This window comes from Vulpes lagopus, chromosome 4, assembly GCF_018345385.1.
Source record: "Vulpes lagopus strain Blue_001 chromosome 4, ASM1834538v1, whole genome shotgun sequence".
Classification (NCBI taxonomy): Eukaryota; Metazoa; Chordata; class Mammalia; order Carnivora; family Canidae; genus Vulpes; species Vulpes lagopus.
This window is the reverse complement of record NC_054827.1, coordinates 20065308-20082931: the sequence shown is the minus strand read 5'-3', so window position 1 is coordinate 20082931 and position 17624 is coordinate 20065308. Positions and strand designations below refer to the sequence as shown.

Below are 17624 nucleotides of genomic sequence, written 5' to 3'. Positions count from 1 at the left end.
TGAAGCTTTCTCATCAGCACAGTCTTGGGCTCCTGCTTCGTCCTTCAGAGCCTGGACTCTTGTTTTATGAGGCTGACATTTTGTTCTGACCTCTGTCGACAGCTTCTGGCCTCTGGCATGCACTCTGTTTAGTCAATTCTTTTATTTATAACTTATGCTCTTCTGCTTGGCTCAAACTCATTGATTTGCGATCTGGTCACACTCGTGTTGCTCTATCTGATGTAAAATCTTATCTTATTCTCTAGCATTTCTCTTTTCGTCTGTGACATTTATTTGGCTTCTCACATTTTCATTGTGCTTTCACTCCTATTCTGATTACAGATTTTACATGTCTGCGTGGTACCAGCAAGGAACAGCAGTTCCAGTTCAGAGAGACCAGTGTGAAGCATACTTTACGTGTTTAAAGCACTTTATGGTTTTACAGAGCATTTTCCCCACACACAGCATCTTATGTGATCCTTACAACAACCCTGGGAGATAGGTGTCATGATGTCCATTTTATAGGAGAGGGAACAGAAGGGCTGAGAGACACCTGGGCACACTACTTAGAATTTACTAGAAACTTAAGACTGTGAAGACTGGGACTAAACCTTGAAGGAAATGAGAGGTGTCAAAACATGATCTGTTATTCTACATATTCCTTATTCCTTTTTTTTTTAGTCTGCCTTTTCTTACCTTTTCCCCTTTCTCATTCTTATCCCTTTCTTCACCTACATAAAACATCTCCAGCTCTACTGAAATATTTCATCATCTTTATGATCTATAATTGTATTTAAAGTATAAAATACAAGAAGCTTTTCAGAATAAAACATTTCAGCATTATTGTTTCATGATCAAATGTTCTTGCTTGAAATAGCCAAGTATTTAAGGAAACAAGTTCTGTATTTTGGTCTAAATGTGTTGAATGAACTGTCCAAGCTCCACTTTACTTCACTTATAAACTTGAAAAAAAAAAAAAAAAGGATAATTTGTAGAATAAGACAAGAAAGTTAAACTAAGCTAATCAAAATCAATTTATTTTTAATATTTTAAGGAATTTAATCATCTTGATCTTCTCTGAACACCTGTAGAGTCCTATTCCTCCCATAATATAGTTCTGCTGTATTTTATAATTGCCCATGTACATGTCTAGGGCTTCCAGGGACAATTAACACTGTAAGGTCAGAGGCAATAGTTATCTTACTAGCTCCTATGTCCAGCTCCAGGAAGTATGCAATGAATATATGCTGAATGAATGAATGAGTGAGTGAATGAACAAATGTTCTCTTTTATGTCATCCCTATCACTTGTTGAGAGTATTGTTTTTGAATGTAAAGAACCCATATATAATCAGTATCCATGAGATGTCTCCTAGAATCCAATGGGTTAAATTGGGTTCAGTAAGACTTTAGATGAATAGGGTGGCAGAGGGCTCTCGGCCTGGTTCTGAGAAATGGCAGGAGCAGCCTAATCAGTACCTGGGAGGCATCCCAGCTCAGGGTGGTAGGAGATGGTGGTGATGGTGGGGTGCTGGAGTGGGGGGAGGTATGAATGTGGGAACAGAGGCCCAAATAGCACAATAAGCCAGAAGAAAAAGCCATGTGGAAGCTGCATACCACACAGGAACCAAAGTCATTTGGAGAAGCCACCAAGGGATCTTGGAGTCGGTTGTGCTGATGACTTGTCCAGAAGTGAAGGGCCTTTTAATGAGATGGTAGCAGAGGGTGTCTTGCCCAACCCACCTGATCTTAAAAGGGCCCTGCCCAAATACGATCAGGGTGTTGTACCGGTCCTAACACATATATAAAAGAGGAAATTAGTGATTATTCCTTTTATATTTAAATAATGCCTGAAAAATATTAAAAATGTATATTAAAATAACTCAATATAAATTGTTATTTATCAGAATTAATTGAAGATATGGGGAATCAGGCACTTTCATGCAAAATAAATTGGTCCAACCTTTTTGGAGCCATTCAAAAGAAACCATCAAACTGTAAAATCCATGTCATCTTTGAACTACTGATTCTACTCTTAGTAAATTCTCTATTATAAAAATAGTTCCACAAGGTCATGTATGCGACTGCCGAATGTAGCATTTCTTATTAAAGCCAAATAATGGCAAATAAAAATCATCAAATGTTCATGACTAAGGAATAGAATGATGTATTATGGTAACTATGTTATAGTTAAATAATGTAATAATGCATAGTCATTAAAAGAAAAGAGCTAGAGTCACATGTACCAACATGGGCAGGTGACTGACGTTTTAACTTAAATAAGGAAAAAGCAGAACATAATATATAGATGTTTGTGTGTATGATTCTCTCTTTTTGAAACATTATGGAGTTTTATATACTCTCTATGAGGGGGTGCATGGAGGGAAATCTGGAAGCCATAAACACGTGTATACAGAAATCTCTCTATTATCGCTTTCACAAAGAAAGTGTGAGCATAAAGTTCAAAACAGCCATGAAAATATAACTGAAAACATTTCTGAACATATCAGAAAAAATGTCCAACACATTTGATAACCTCAGGTAGCAGAAGACCAGGTGGGTGTTCAGTTTACACACTGCAAAACAGAGACGTTCTTTACTTGCCAAGTTCCCCCAGAGTCAAGGTTAAGTAGCTCAGAGGAAGTCTCAAGAAAAGGAGAAAAATAGATAAAACCACACCAAAGATAAAGATAGAGATTAACAGGAAGATAGGGAAGAGTTACACAAGGAGCAAGTGAAAATAATTGGAGTGACAAGGAGAAAGGAGACTAGGTGGGATAAAAAGTATTACAGCAGATAAAAGTGATCACTTTAAAGGAGAAATGGACATAAAGGAGAAAAGGTATACTAATGTTTCCATTCTCTTACTATAGTAGTAACAACACTGATAATCACGGAATCACGCTAAAGTGCTGTGAGGAGACACACAATATACTCAATGTTGTTCAATTGAGGGGTAAGCACCATCAACAATGCAACGATTGTGAAAAACATCATGTAGTTACATTATACTTTAATGGCTGGCACTCAAGGTGGTGATCCTAAATTGTCTAAGGGTGGTGTCCATACAGAGCACAGGCTAAAATAATTACTTTTGCTATAAGGCAGAGAAATTGGTACTATATTTTTTAAATAATAATTACAACTGAAAAATGCTAGATTTTTGGTACATTAAAGGATTAGCCATAATCTGTGTAAACCAGACCCTGGTGGGTAGAGATTATGAGCACTGTGTGTGTGTAGCGGCGGTTATTCCCACAGACACACCTCCACCTCACATGCAGCTCCTACTGGGAACACAGTGCGGGGATTCCTCAGTTCCTTTTCATAATCCTTTTACTTGATCTGTGTGGACTCAGCCTAGACACACAGCTGGTTTAGAGCGTTGTATATTGCAGAAATCTCATCTAATATTTTGTTTTTAGGGGCCAATATATAGGAGGTCAGCATTCCATCACCAGAGATCCCTGTGTGAAATCTATTCTGTTGCAATTTTGAAGGTCTAGGATAGAGAACACAACCTTTCAAGTTTTTAGCAAAACAAAACAAAACACAAAAACCCCAGCCATCAGAAACCTGGTCTGCCAAGGTTCTCAGGTTATCTAAATTCCTAGGTGGAGCTGTTCAGTTAGCTCAGATAGTAGGTAAGGAGGCTGTAATTGTTTCTATTCATAAACTCGATTTTCCTTCAGCAGATTGAAAGTGGCTTGAAAACGGAACAATTTCCTTTGTGGAATTTTTAGAAAACTGTGCTCATCATGAAAACAAAATACAAATGGGTAATGAGACTCAGAGTTGTATAATTTAATCTATTTGTTTTACTCCAATTAGCATGCTTTATTTGGAGAAAACTGTGGCGGACATCCACAGAAACTCTGTGGATCAATGCCTAAATTCCCAACATTTGCATCGAGCCTAGACCACTATGATCAAAGGCTTGTTTATGACAAGGCACACAGAAAAACAATGAACCATCAACTTACTTAGCATGCTTCCACTCCCTTTGTCCCCCTTCTGGCCTTTTGGTCCAGGATTTCCTTGGAAATAAACAAAAAAAGCAACATTTTGTTGTTGTTGTTGTTATTTAGGGCCATTTAATCATTTAAAAAATTAATTCCTGTAAGTGGACACAGAGATTAATTGCTTTAAATAATAAAAGCATCACAAGGTAATCTGGAAAATCAGTTTAGCACAACTGACAGATATTCAAATGCAGTGATGTTGATGCTGATAATAATGGCTCTCATTTTATTTTCACATCTAAAATTTTTTTAAACTTATTTTATTTAGGGGCAGCCCCGGTGGCTCAGCGGTTTAGCGCCGCCCTCAGCCCAGGGTGTGATCCTGGAGACCTGGGATCCAGTCCCACTTCAAGCTCCCTGCATGGAGCCTGCTTCTCTTCTCCCTCTGCCTGTGTCTCTGCCTCTCTCTCTCTGTGTCTCTCATGAATAAATAAATAAAAATTTTTTAAAAAAGAAGCCTGTCATTGTTCTGGGTAGGTCCCTTACATACATTAGCAAATTATTTAAAAGGACACCTTTCCATTGTGTCCCATTTTCCTAAAGCAGGCAAAACTGAAGTACAGCACTTTTTGTGCTTAGCCATCTTGTTTGCCCTCTTCTTTTAAGTTCGATTTTCTCCCTTTTCCAGGAAGCTTTGAGTCCTTCATCTCATCTTAAACCCTGATTCTGTATTTCCCATTACACATTATCTAGATTACCTTTTTTTTTTTTTTTAAGATTTTTATTTATTTTTTTCATGAGAGACACAGTGAGAGAGGCAGAGACACAGGCAGAGGGAGAAGCAGGCTCTCCATGGGGAGCTTGATGCTTAACTGGATCCCAGGACTCTGGGATCACAACACAAGCTAAAGGCAGATGTTCAACCAATGAGCCACCCAGGCATCCTTGGTTTTCCATTTCTTTAGAGGAAAGAATCCCACAGATGGGTTGTGAATGAATTTCTGAGAACTGCTAAAATCCTGCTGACTTCAGCCTGGGGGGAAGCTAGGAGGGTCTGAAGGGCATCTAAGCCTATAGGCTACTTTCTTTGGCTTTGAGAAACCTCATCTATTTACATTAGGGTGTGGTACAAGGCTATCCTTTTATATGAGGATCAGGACTTCAAATAGGTGTCAAAAACATTGTTAAGTCCTGGGTCTTTGCTAATGGTGGCTATTCACCCACAACTCTACTTTCAAAGGTATATCCAGAAGATTATCTTTTAGTACTAAAAAGAGATTTTACTTTTTTTTTTCCAACAAGAGATTTTAATGGTAACAATTGCATCTCCTGTGAGTAGGGCTATTCTCGCTTATTGATTCTTCTTCCAATGTTTCTCAAGTGTTTATCTGTAAGTAATCACCTTCTTGGCATAAATGTAGGGCTGATCCTAGTACTAAGTCAGAATCTTTGCTAAAGTTTTTGTTTTCCCCAACAAAATCAAGACCTTCTGTCTTTGCATCCAAGGACATAGTTTAAAACCCATGGCTTTGTAATAGAATAAAAAGAGCATTTAAAAATTATTTGAATTATTTGCTCTGCTACTTACCCAGGTATGTGGCTCAAAACAAGTTTTCAAACCTTTCTGAACTAAAAGTGTATTTTTTTTAACAAATGAAAAAATAATACCTTCATTGCACTACCTTGAAAATTAGCATCAATGTTTATAAAGCATCTTGCCCATAAAGAGGTGAATATACTCTTATTGTTTTATGATTCCCAAAGCTTAGCTAGAATGGTCTGTCTCACTCTGGTTCCATTCTCAGTGCATGAGAGAGGGTTTTTTCATCTCTGTTGACTTTTTATGGCACAATTATTTTAAATCTTACTTTAAAGTTTTAATCTTTATTTACATTTTATTTTTTGTTCTTTCCCTAATTTAGCTTACTTTGTCTTCATCTGTCTTTGTTTTTGAACATTTGTTCTTATTCACCATTTAAAGATTTTTTTGATCCCCAATTCACCAGATTTAAAAATATAAAATTATACTGAAAGTAACATGAGAATTGAAATTGACCACTTTTAAAAAGCATAAATTGTTTCCAATTAAAATTTTAGTGTGAAGATTTCCTGAAATGCCAACCATTCCTTATCAGAGTATGATGAAGAGAATGCCTCTAATCGCTTTGCATATATGATTACACTGTACATCATTATAGTCACTTTTTAATTGTGGTACAGTCATTTCAGGAAATGTGAAATTGGCAAAAAAAAATCATTAATTTATAAAAAATACACAAAACTTTTCCTATTTTTTTGAGATATAGTATCTAAGTTTCGGATTCCCCAAGAGGAAAAGCCTAAAAATATTAAACAAAAGTTGGGAGGGTGGATTCAAAAGGGTGTAATGATCAGTTCCAATTCTTTTCAGAGAAGATAATAATGATCAGTTCTAATTCTTTTCAGAGAAGATAATATAATAAACAACAAGCTTAATTTGATCATTTTAGCATTATTTAGTAAAAAGGAAGAGGCTGTACATTGTTCTTGGGAGTCTTTTTATATCACAATTGGTTTTGGGTAGTTTAGGAATAGAAATGCTTGCTCAAGCCAGGGCACTGAGTGAATGACCGACTTAAATCCTGATAGCTCTAGGATCCTATGATAAATTAAAAACTCAGTTTTTTAAAAAATAATTTTTGGCTTTTTATCCTATACTACTCTTTTTTAAAAAATTTATAAAATGAAACTTTTCATCTTATAAATAAATATAAATGTTTTATGTCACTCTAACATGATTCAGAGATCTCCTCACAGAGGACACTCAGAAATTTTTTCTCACAGGTGAACACACCAAAAACCTCCTTGCTAGAGAACAGAAGTGCCTCTCTCCTTTAGAGAGTGAAACCTTTGGTTAACATGGAGCCCATGTTAAAACTTTGATTAACTCTTTGTCAAAACCTGGAGTTAATCTCCTTTCATATATGATACTCTTCAATCAAAAATAAATTCCTGTAAGCCACTGAAAAATAAGAAGTAAATAATACGTAATAAATAGACATTCTAGCTTTAAATACAAGGGGAGGTGTTTTCAATAACATCATTATGATTTCCAGCATTTTTAGTGCCCCTTCTATGAGGTAGACGTTAGGTTAGTTATTTTTACAGATGTGTCATAACTAGCCCACCTGTTCAGCTATTTCCATTTCAGGTGTGACCATCATCTATCCTAACTCTACTATTGCTTCCTATTTTCTGAAGTCTTCACCTTCAATCTTCTCACTAACCTTACCCTCTTTCCTCTGCACTCCTTTACCTTATCTTGTCATCAGCACTTAAATAGTATTCAAATCTCTTTCAGAAAACAAAACAAATGAGAAAACACAACAAACAAGAAACTGACTTCTTTCTTCTTTGAGTCAGATTGCTCAAGAATTAGCTCTATCTCCTTGCTTAATCCTCAACACTAGTTCACCTCTGAGCATCCCCCAGTCTGGTTTCCACTCATCCCACTGAACTTACTCAATAAAGGCAACATCCCTATAGCAACAATGCAAAGAATGTTCTGTAGAGTTCATCTTACCTGACCACCTTTTAAAACTCTCTCTCACCTTGACTTTTTCATAACTCATTCCCCAGATTTTCTTCCTCATTCTGGCTGCTTCTGTTTAATCTACTGCTTTCTCTTCCTGCTCAGCCTGTACCTTTATTACCTAAGGCTTCATCCTAGGCCCCTTCTTTTCTCACTGTCTACTCATAAAATAGTATTAAAATCAATGATTCCAATAAACATTTATGTAATCATAGCTACAACTTTGTCTTTCTAACTCTGGCCTCTCGTCTGAACTCCAAGCCCATATATTCACCCGATCTATGAATATGTCCATGAATGACACAGAGAAAATGTTCAGTAATTATTTGTCAAATAAATAAATGAATCATTTATGGTCTGTGGTTTTGGAAACTCCTAAGAAAGACCATAACTCACCTTTACAATCAGACTTTGAAAGGGTTCCACGAGTTTAACTGGAGGAAAGCGCATTACTTATGCGCTAGAAAATCTAAGTCACTCAATGAGGTTATATCTAGAGTCCTCTAGGGATTTTGAAGATATGTAATGTTACATTTCAGTTAAATCCTCAAAGCTCTTTGAAGTAAATATGTCAGGTTATAACTGCTCTCCCCTATAGATCTGTGATGTGCCAAGTCTTCCCCTTTTCTTAAGGACAGTTAATGAGTGAGTCTTATTTATCTTTCATTTCCTAGTACCTAGCAATGCACCTTGTATACATTATAAGTACTTATTAAATGTGGAAGGAAGGTTGCAGGGTGGGGAAGAAAAGCAGAGCAGAAGAGAAAATAGGGTGCTCTTTCTTAAACTATTTGCTTTGGATTCTGTCGATGCATTGAATATTATTCAGATGGACAGGTATAGGATATGACAATAATTGGATTTTATTTTATTTTTTTTAAAGATTTTATTTATTTATTCATGATAGTCAGAGAGAGAGAGAGAAAGAGAGGCAGAGACACAGGCAGAGGGAGAAGCAGGCTCCATGCACCGGGAGCCCGACGTGGGATTCGATCCCGAGTGTCCAGGATCGCGCCCTGGGCCAAAGGCAGGCGCCAAACCGCTGCGCCACCCAGGGATCCCATTATTTCTAATTCTGCTACCTTTGTTGGACTCTTTTGGAGGAGAAACTCTATTATTCATTGTTTTAATGTACCATATAACTAAAGTAGTACCAGGCACTGATGGCTCACATTTCTACCAAATTTGAGTTTTTAACTAAGGCAGTGATATCCTAAGGATATATTTTGTCAAAGGAATTCTTACCTCTGCCCTAGCTTTTTTTTTTTTTTTAGAGTTCTCTTTCTCCACTCCTTTTCTTTACCAGAGATATGGTTCTCAAAGAGTGGTCCATGGAACAGCATCATCACTATTACCTAAAAATTCGAGAGGACTAAAAATTTTCAAGGGAGCCCAGCCCCCAAACTACTGAATCAGAAACTCTGGGGGTAGAGCACAGTTCACTGTTTTAACAGGTCCTACAAGTGATTCTGATGGTGGGTCAAGTTTGAGAACCTCAGACCTAAATAAATTGTATGTATTTTTTTTAATTGAAGTATAGTTGACATACAATATTATAGTAGTTGCAGGTATACCACCTATTATGTATCTTTTAGGTCAGCACTGACACTATTTCTTCTGTAACACACTGTCTTGCTGTACGGAATTAATCAATTTCTACTTTCTGCTCCGTAGTATTTTGTCCTAACTCATGAATGTTTATTACTCACCACATTGCATTACAGCTAATTGCTTTTGCATTTTCCTGTCCCTGCTCCATAAGGACTGTGCTATATTTATGTAGGGCACACAGTGAACCCTCATAAAATTGTGTTGGCTTGGTGAATGAATCAATGAATGTTCTCTCAGATACTGTGACTGGAGGGCAGGTGTTGAACTGTAAGAGTTTGATAGTAGAAAAAATCCTAAAGTTTGTGTAGGCAGTAGCTACTAACTAACATGTATATAGAGCTTCTTTTGTGACAGGAACTATTTGAAGTGCTTTAAGACATCTATTAATTTTTTGAATTTTGCAGAAATTCTAAAATACAGGTCCTCTTAATAGTCCTATTTTTAGATAAGGAAACTGAGGCATAGAGAGGATAAAAGATAGGAAGGTAGGATCTACTATGCTATTTCTGTAAAGTACCAACTATATTCTGCTATCCTTATACTTCCCAAGAGGGTAAAGTAAATAACAAGCATGGAGTAACTATGTGCCAACATGAAATTCAAATTCAAATCACCTTGACAAACGTTTACTTTTCCCAAATGAATCCACCCAAGGTTAAATAGTGTACAGAAATGTTACAGAATGATTTTGTTGGTTACATTTTAGAAGATAGGTCATTGTGAGAAATTTCTGGGAGAAAACTCAAGAGTAGGGAGCTGGCTCATCTTGTATTCCCAGCTCCAAGTACAGTGGATGAGAAAACATGGTGCTCAATTAAAAAAAAAAAAGTAAGTTACTTCTTATTAAATCAGCTAAGTTGTGCTAGTTACATGTCTCTTTTGTGATTTATTCTTAATGTCATCACTGTCCATGTAGGAGGGTTATACATAACAGACAGATAGATGGTTGTGAGAAAGAGTAAGGTCTTCTTAGCATTCTTAATTTTTTTGCTGTGTTTCCCCTTCCTATGTAGACTTTCCAGAAAGACAAAGAGTAGTGATTCTAATTTACTCAGAGTACATGGTGATATTCATTTATGAAGTTACCCCTTATTTTTTTTTTGTTTTTTTTTTTTTTTGAAGTTACCCCTTATGATTGAATGTAAGTAGAAAGTTACAACAGAAAGAGTCCCAAACAAAATTTTACCATGATTTGCCAGAGATAATAAATGATTACCTAGTTGAGACAGAGAGTAGATTAATACACCATTTTAGCTTTAAACTTAGAATACAGATAAAATATGTTTTCTCACTTCACGGAATTATTTCGAATTATCTTGGAAACTATAAGTAGCTTTGCAATTTTGTCAAATTCAGGGTTTTTAAATATATTCATCTATCACACACAAATTGCCCATTTAGAAAATTCAGCAATTCCTGAAGGATGTAGATAATTTCAAACAAATTAACAAATGAACACTACTTCCCATTTTGCCAAGAAGGCCTGATTAAAGCTAGACAGTTTTAGAGATGGTTTTAGATATGGTATATAAATATACCATTCAGTTCAGGTAATTGAGTCTGATTGTAGCTTGCTTATTTGTGGCTAGCTGATTTTTCTCCAAGCCTAATCGCCAACGACACAGTCCGTGAAGACTGATACTATCAAAAATACCTCAACACAGCTATTAAAATTGCTAAAAACCAAAACATTAGTAACACCAAAGGCCAGTGAGTATGTGGAATGACGGGAACTCTCATTCACTGCTGATGGGAATGCAAAAAGAGTACAGACACTTTGGAAGACAGTCTGGTGGTTTCTTACAAAATTAAACACAGGTTTACCATGAGGCCCGGAAATCAAACTTCTAAGTAAACATATCAGTAGCTTTATTCATGACTGCAAAAACGTGGAAGTACCAAAATGTCTTTCAAATAGGTGAGTGGATAAACACACTGTGGTACAACCATACATTCGACTATACCAAGCATTAAAATTAAATGAGCTATCAGGCCACAAAAAAGATATGGAGAAGCTTAAATGCATATTGCTAAAAGGAACAAGCCAATCTGAAATGACTACACATGGTATGATTTCAACTGTATGATATTCTATCTGGAAAAGGCAAAACTACAGCCATCAGTAGGGAGGGAGTGTGGTGGTGATGAGTAGGTAGGCCACCGGGGATCTTTAGGAAAGTGAAACTACCCCACGTGTTGCTCTACCAGTAGATACATGTCCTTGTATAATTGTCAGAACCCACAAAATGTATAACACTCAATATGAACTCTAATATAAGCAGTGGACTTAAATTACTAATAATGTATCCATATTGGTTCATCAATTATTACAAATACACCATGTTAATGTTAACATGTTAACAACACAGAAACTGGATGTGGGTTTATGGGAACTCTATTTTTTTTTTGTATGCAATTTTTCTATAAACCTAAAACTTCCCTTAAAAAAGAAATCTATTTTAAAAAAGCTCCTCAATGATAAAGATCCTATTCTCCTAGTCATCGTTTACTTTGAAATTAGGAAACAATAAGACTGCCTTCTTTTAAAATTTCTGTGTAAACTTGACAATCGAAGCTCTGGCTACTGCCATAAGGTGAAAGAAAAATGTTGCATGTATAAATTTTAAAGAGCCTGAACAATTTAGTTTATTAAGAACTAACAGCAGTCAGTTTATCTTGCACAAAATAGGATTTCTGACCTATCTGTGTATTATTAACTGCCACTTTCCAGGGTTTGGCCAGCTTTGGTTACCAGGGTATTTAAACTAGTTTGTTTTTCTTTGCCAGTCTTCCCATTCTCTTCGGTCTAAGATAGACACCATTCTTCATGTGATTTATGGTTGGGTAGAGTTTATAAATCCTCTGTTGTCCTTTTTTCTTTTAAAGACTGTTTTCCTTTGGGACATAGAAACTTTCCTCAGGTACAGATAAATTAGTTTCAAAATGTTTTAGATCACAAAATAAACTGCATATATGTCTACTGTTCATAGTAGGATGGCTATTGCTTTTGGTATACAAGAATTTGAGGAAGAAAACTATGCTCTGTTGTTTATTTTACAAATTCTACAAATAAAATATACACTATCACAATACCTGTCCTCCCAGTCTTCCCCACTGGCCCTGGGAATCCTCGAGCTCCAGGAAAGCCAATTGCTCCCCGATCACCTTTAAGACCTGGAGGACCTATGTGATTAATGAAGAAAAACACAGCAATAATAATTCATTTTTCATATAGATTTGTGAGTATAATGAAACAATTTAGTTTTGAATACTCAATAGGCAAACCTCCAAATGAAGGGATAATATTCCCAAAAGTTCATGTGTGCCGTTAATAAACAATACAAGTAATTGGCAGAAACATTTAGTGCATTTAGTACAATGTAAATATTCAATAAATAAACACACTGCTATTGTAAATAAAAACATATAAGAAAAAAAAATCTTGGAGTTTTAACTAGAAGGCTTATGCAATCCAGTTGGGAATCGTCAAATGGCAGAATTTTGCTATAGCTGAAAAGGTTAACTTTGAAATATACAAGGTAGAAACTGAATTCTTCAGATTTGTTCCCAAAAAAGCACAATTCAAGCAATGAGAAAAAAATTTATATTATTTATATATTTTATTTTATATATATATTTAAAAACTCAGGTCCTAATTCTGGAATATATTAATCTTTTTATCATGCACTTGATTTTATGAATTCTATGACGATCCCAAACAATAATAAAACCATATATATACATGTGTGCATGTGTATAGTATATAAGGATTCATTTATGGGTACATATTATATAAATACAAACCCAGGTTTTATGTGCTTAAATGAAAGCTCATTCTCCACTCCCTTCATTACTATGGTGATCATGAAAATTGCATATAAAAGTGTTATTTTCCTGTTGAATAAAATATTTTATCCTGGAAACCAGCAGTTTGAAATAAACTATTGTAAAAATCTCATTTTATATGTTATTATCAGTTCACAGAGATCCCATTAATTCAATTTTCAGTTAATTCCTTGGTAAGTACATTAAGAAAAATTTAAAAATTATACATCTTCTTCCAATATCATATCAATCTTTAATATGTTGTCATTAGTTTACAAGTTCCAGGAGGTGGGACTTATACATATTAATTGAGTAAAAAGAGAAAAAAACTTTTCTTGAGGTGTATTCATATAGACACCTAAAATTGGGCTAACTGTTCTCTAAAAAATGTTAAATTTAAGTATATTCTAAATAGTTACGAAATATTATTCAGCCCAGTCTAAACTTTGATTCCAACAGATATTAAGCAGAGATCCAAAGCAATAAAATGATAAATTATGTTTAGAAATATTAGTAGTTACCCATCTCAATTGAATTACTCAATATATATTACTTTGCACATATATATTGATATATCATATGTAGTATTAAAAATATAAATGTACATGTATATATATACATGTGTATTACAATATATCCATATATCATCCATAAATATATTCATATATTGAATACACACACACACTCACACACTCTACTTTGTCATATCTATTAGCTAAACTTCATAGCATACAGTCTAAGAGAGAACTAATATCACTTCTCAAGACAGGCTGATTGATTAACACTTATATCTTTCTTCATTATCCAAGCAAAATAGGCAGATATCTGTACTCATAGTTATTAAGATCTGTCACTCAAATTTACATATAAAAACATTGACTCTAAATTCTCTTATTATTTTTTTAATCTTAGAACATTCCCCACTCTGTATAGAATGCTTCTTACTGGTGACTCCAATTTTTACCATTTCTCCACTAAATCAACAAAAACACACTGAGCACACATGTGCCAGTCCCTGTCCATTCTGGAGTTACAAAGGTTCTTATCTAAACAGATCTTCCAGTGTGGAGACACACCGCAAGAAAGTTAACAAATAAAGAAAGAAGGTAATTTTGGAGATTATAATTTTAGAAAAAAGGGAGAAATGCAATAGAAGATGCCTTGCTTTAGAGAGGGGGGAATCAAGAGGATCCTCTCCAAAGTTGGCTTACTGAGTACATTGCAGTGATACTCAGGATACAGCTGTTCAATTAGGAATTATGTCACATTGTCAATGGGCAAACAAATGAATCTATAAATGAAATACATGTGATACTTTGATAGAAATCACTTTATCACTAGACCTCTATTATGGGAGATGTTTAGGCAGACTCTGTATGGCCTATAGAGTTGTGTGACCTGTTCAATGATGTTTGAAAATATGACCCCTAAACATAAGTACCATGACTGAACTTTATTCCTAGAGATCAGATTCTCGGAACCTTTCCAGTGACAATTAGCTAATTTTCTACAATAATCTGTGGCAAGGGGAAGAGGTCTGGCACCTGCTGCCAACCCAGAGGCAACCTAAGTATTCAGAAGCCCAGTCCTGGAATGCTGGTGTTTCAAGAAACCTGACACATCATCTGTCATTTTGTAGAGGCAGGAACAGAAGACCAGAGAGATTCTACTATGTATGTAAAGTTGGTCTGATAATTATTCTCAAATCCAGGGTTTCCAGCTCTCTATTCAGGCTTCTTTCTGTGGTCTGGGAGATTGGTGAAGAGTATAGACTCTGCAATCATGCCACTTGGGTTCAAATACTTGTTCTGTCACTGACCAGCTGCTGATTGATCTCGGGTAAGTCATTTAACTTCCCTGTGCTTCTCTAAAATAGTGAATTGTTCATCCCTACATCGTAAGTTGGATGTGACAGTTAAGAGAGTTAATAAGCATAAAACACTTGGAAAAGTGCCTGCCTCATGATAAGTGATTTGCTCCTCTTCTTTTTTTCTCCTCCTTTAATTATTTCTCCTTCTCCTACATGATACAATCATTGTTTTTACCAGCTTTTTGTCAAGGCTGCTAAATATAATTTTATTTAATGATATGTATATAGGTTGCAGACATTTTTGGATCCCTTGGCACAATGTGTACCTCCTGAAGAAACCTGCTTTCAACTCTCAGAGCAAGAATCTGCAGCCAGCAATATTCCTTACTCATGTATATTTAGGGAGCACGATCCTTGTTGAAGGCTAGAGGAGAGGTCTTTCTGGGCCACAGACTGGGAGAAGGGGTGGAGGTGGGATAAAGACATGAGTAGATATACAGATTAATGAAATATAGTCCTTGTCCTTCAGTAACCACAGTTAGGATGGACTTTATTTTCTTCTTCAGAAGCATGAATCCTATGGTGGAAAATTCAAGCCATGTAAGAAAAGTAAATGGCACTGGATGATGATTAAAACTGTACAGCTAATGGAGCCTTTGGTTCCCTTTTGAGGCATCTCCCCATGCCTCCAGGTCAGGCTACTCTGTTATTGATCCCAGTAGATAGAAACAGCCCAGCAGTTAGATGGTCTACAAAAAGGAAATCTTAGGATCGAACAAAACATCCTTTCTTGAAAGCATGCTTTCCTGAGGAAATAACCCAGAAAGTGGCCCCAAAGGATCACAGATGAGATTAGGAATCCTCGACCATAACATTCATCACCTACAGAATTACTTATCATACTGAGAGTGTTGAGAAGGCAGAAATTCTCTATTTCTGACTGAGTTTGGGATCCACAAGACCTTGTAGAGCAGCAGGCACAAGAAAGGTGCTTAATAAATGTGTTGTTGAGGAAAAGTCAGTAGGTCATTCTCCCTGGCCTGCTTCCAAGGAACTGCCACTCTGAAATAAATTTCTGTTGTTATTTTGAGATAAAGCAAGTTTTAACATAATGTCTAGCTCAGTACTTGAGTAACTATTGTAGTATATTTAATGTGTTCATCATTTAGGAGGACCACTAGAGTAATCCTTTAAGCTTCTCATGTTTATATCATGGTTGTCAATCTAGGGGACTTTGAGTTGGTCAAGCTGCGTTTAATGAGCTTAACTGGATGTACAGGTGGGGTTTGAATGAACTCACTGTAATCAGGAAGTAGAAATATCATGACTGCCCATCAAATATTCTTTACTTCCTGATTCCAGTACTTATTTAGGCAATCTGGCAGAGAAGAAAACAGAATGCAGTTATTAAATAGGGAAGAATCTATGAGGAGAGATGCCTGGTAACCTGAATACTTCTGTTGCAGTGCCCCAAACCTAATGGCAACTTAATAATCTAAAGGAGTCAATTTATTCCCCAACAATGAAATCTCACTCTCTTATATGAGAAACTGCATAATGCCTATTTCTGTAAATGAGTATCACCAACAGCAACAGACTAAACTCTCACTCAAAGAATCAAAGCAGCTTTGCAACGGTATCTGTTTAGGGTGTTAACAAAAGCTGAAATTTTTAAATCCCTCTTTCTATTTCACACATCCATAATTCAGAAACAGCTGCAAAAGATGCTCCCAAGATGAAGGTTTGTACAGCAAGTTGTAGCCTGGACTGAACTTACACGGTTGAGTTAGAAAGCTTTGACAATTGTGGTTTGTAATGGAGGCGCTGAAAGACCTCTGACAGCTGATAGAACACTGGTTACTTCCCCTGCTATGACATGAATGCTCCATTGTGAAGATCTCCTGAGTGCTAGACAAGTAGAAAGACTTTTCTGAATAAAGAATCTTACTCAGCAGTATTTTCAAAGGCATAGCAACAACCCACCTGATATACTAATACACACACACACACACACACACGTTATAAAATTATATATAAATTTTATAAAATATGATATGTAAAGTTATATATATCTTATATATATAATATAAATAGATATATAGATATATGTCAAGTAAACTTAAAAACATTTTAATATGGGCAGCCCCAGTGGGCAGTGGTTTGGTGCCGCCTGCAGCCCAGGGTGTGATCCTGGAGGCCCCGGGATCGAGTCCCACGTCAGGCTCCCTGCATGGAGTCTGCTTCTCCCTCTGCCTGTGTCTCTGCCTCTCTCTCTCTTTCTGTGTCTTTTATGAATAAATAAAATATTTAAAAAATTTTTAATATGAACTATGCATTGGCTTTTTAAGCATAATCTTGTCAAGGTCAGAGACGTGTCAAATTCACCTTTCATTTTTAAACACTATTTTTCTGATGGAACCTGGGCTAGTCAATATATTGATTAGAAGGAAGAACATTTTATATAACCAAAAGACAGAATAACAGGATGAAGTACATGGTATTTAGATATGTTTTTGGCAGTACAAACCATTCTAGTTATAATTAAGCCATGCAGTATACTCCACACTTTCAAAGGGTATGTGGGTATTTGATTTGTAGCCAAGGATAACGTGACAATCATGCTGTTGCTACTGTCTCCTCTATTTTTGTGAGAGCAAGTAAAGTTCACGCTCTTTATCCTTTTCTGTCTTCTATTATCTTCTCTCAAAATATTGCTTTCAAGATTACAACATCAACTGAGGAAAATAATTTAAAACAATTTTGCTCTAAGTAAGATACAGAGAGTAGCTGCCAGTAAAGGTAAAAGTCATCTGTATTCTAGTCGATATTTAGATTTAAATTTCTTGGTTTTAAGCAGATATATTCCA

General features: G+C 35.8%; 1 protein-coding gene across 7 annotated transcripts in view; it reads right to left on the bottom strand.

The window, feature by feature from the left end:
• MSR1 (macrophage scavenger receptor 1) overlaps positions 1-17624 on the bottom strand; it is an 80079-nt gene that overhangs the window by 27568 nt on the left and 34887 nt on the right. For 6 of the 7 annotated variants that reach the window (XM_041753659.1, XM_041753653.1, XM_041753657.1 and 3 more), the window contains 2 exons: positions 12216-12305; positions 3962-4015 (listed from right to left, as the gene is read on the bottom strand). In XM_041753659.1, the coding sequence (XP_041609593.1) occupies positions 3962-4015; positions 12216-12305 (144 nt within the window). Of the gene's footprint in view, positions 1-391; positions 1772-3961; positions 4016-12215; positions 12306-17624 lie in introns of those variants that run through there. The other variant, XM_041753660.1, reaches the window with a different exon arrangement.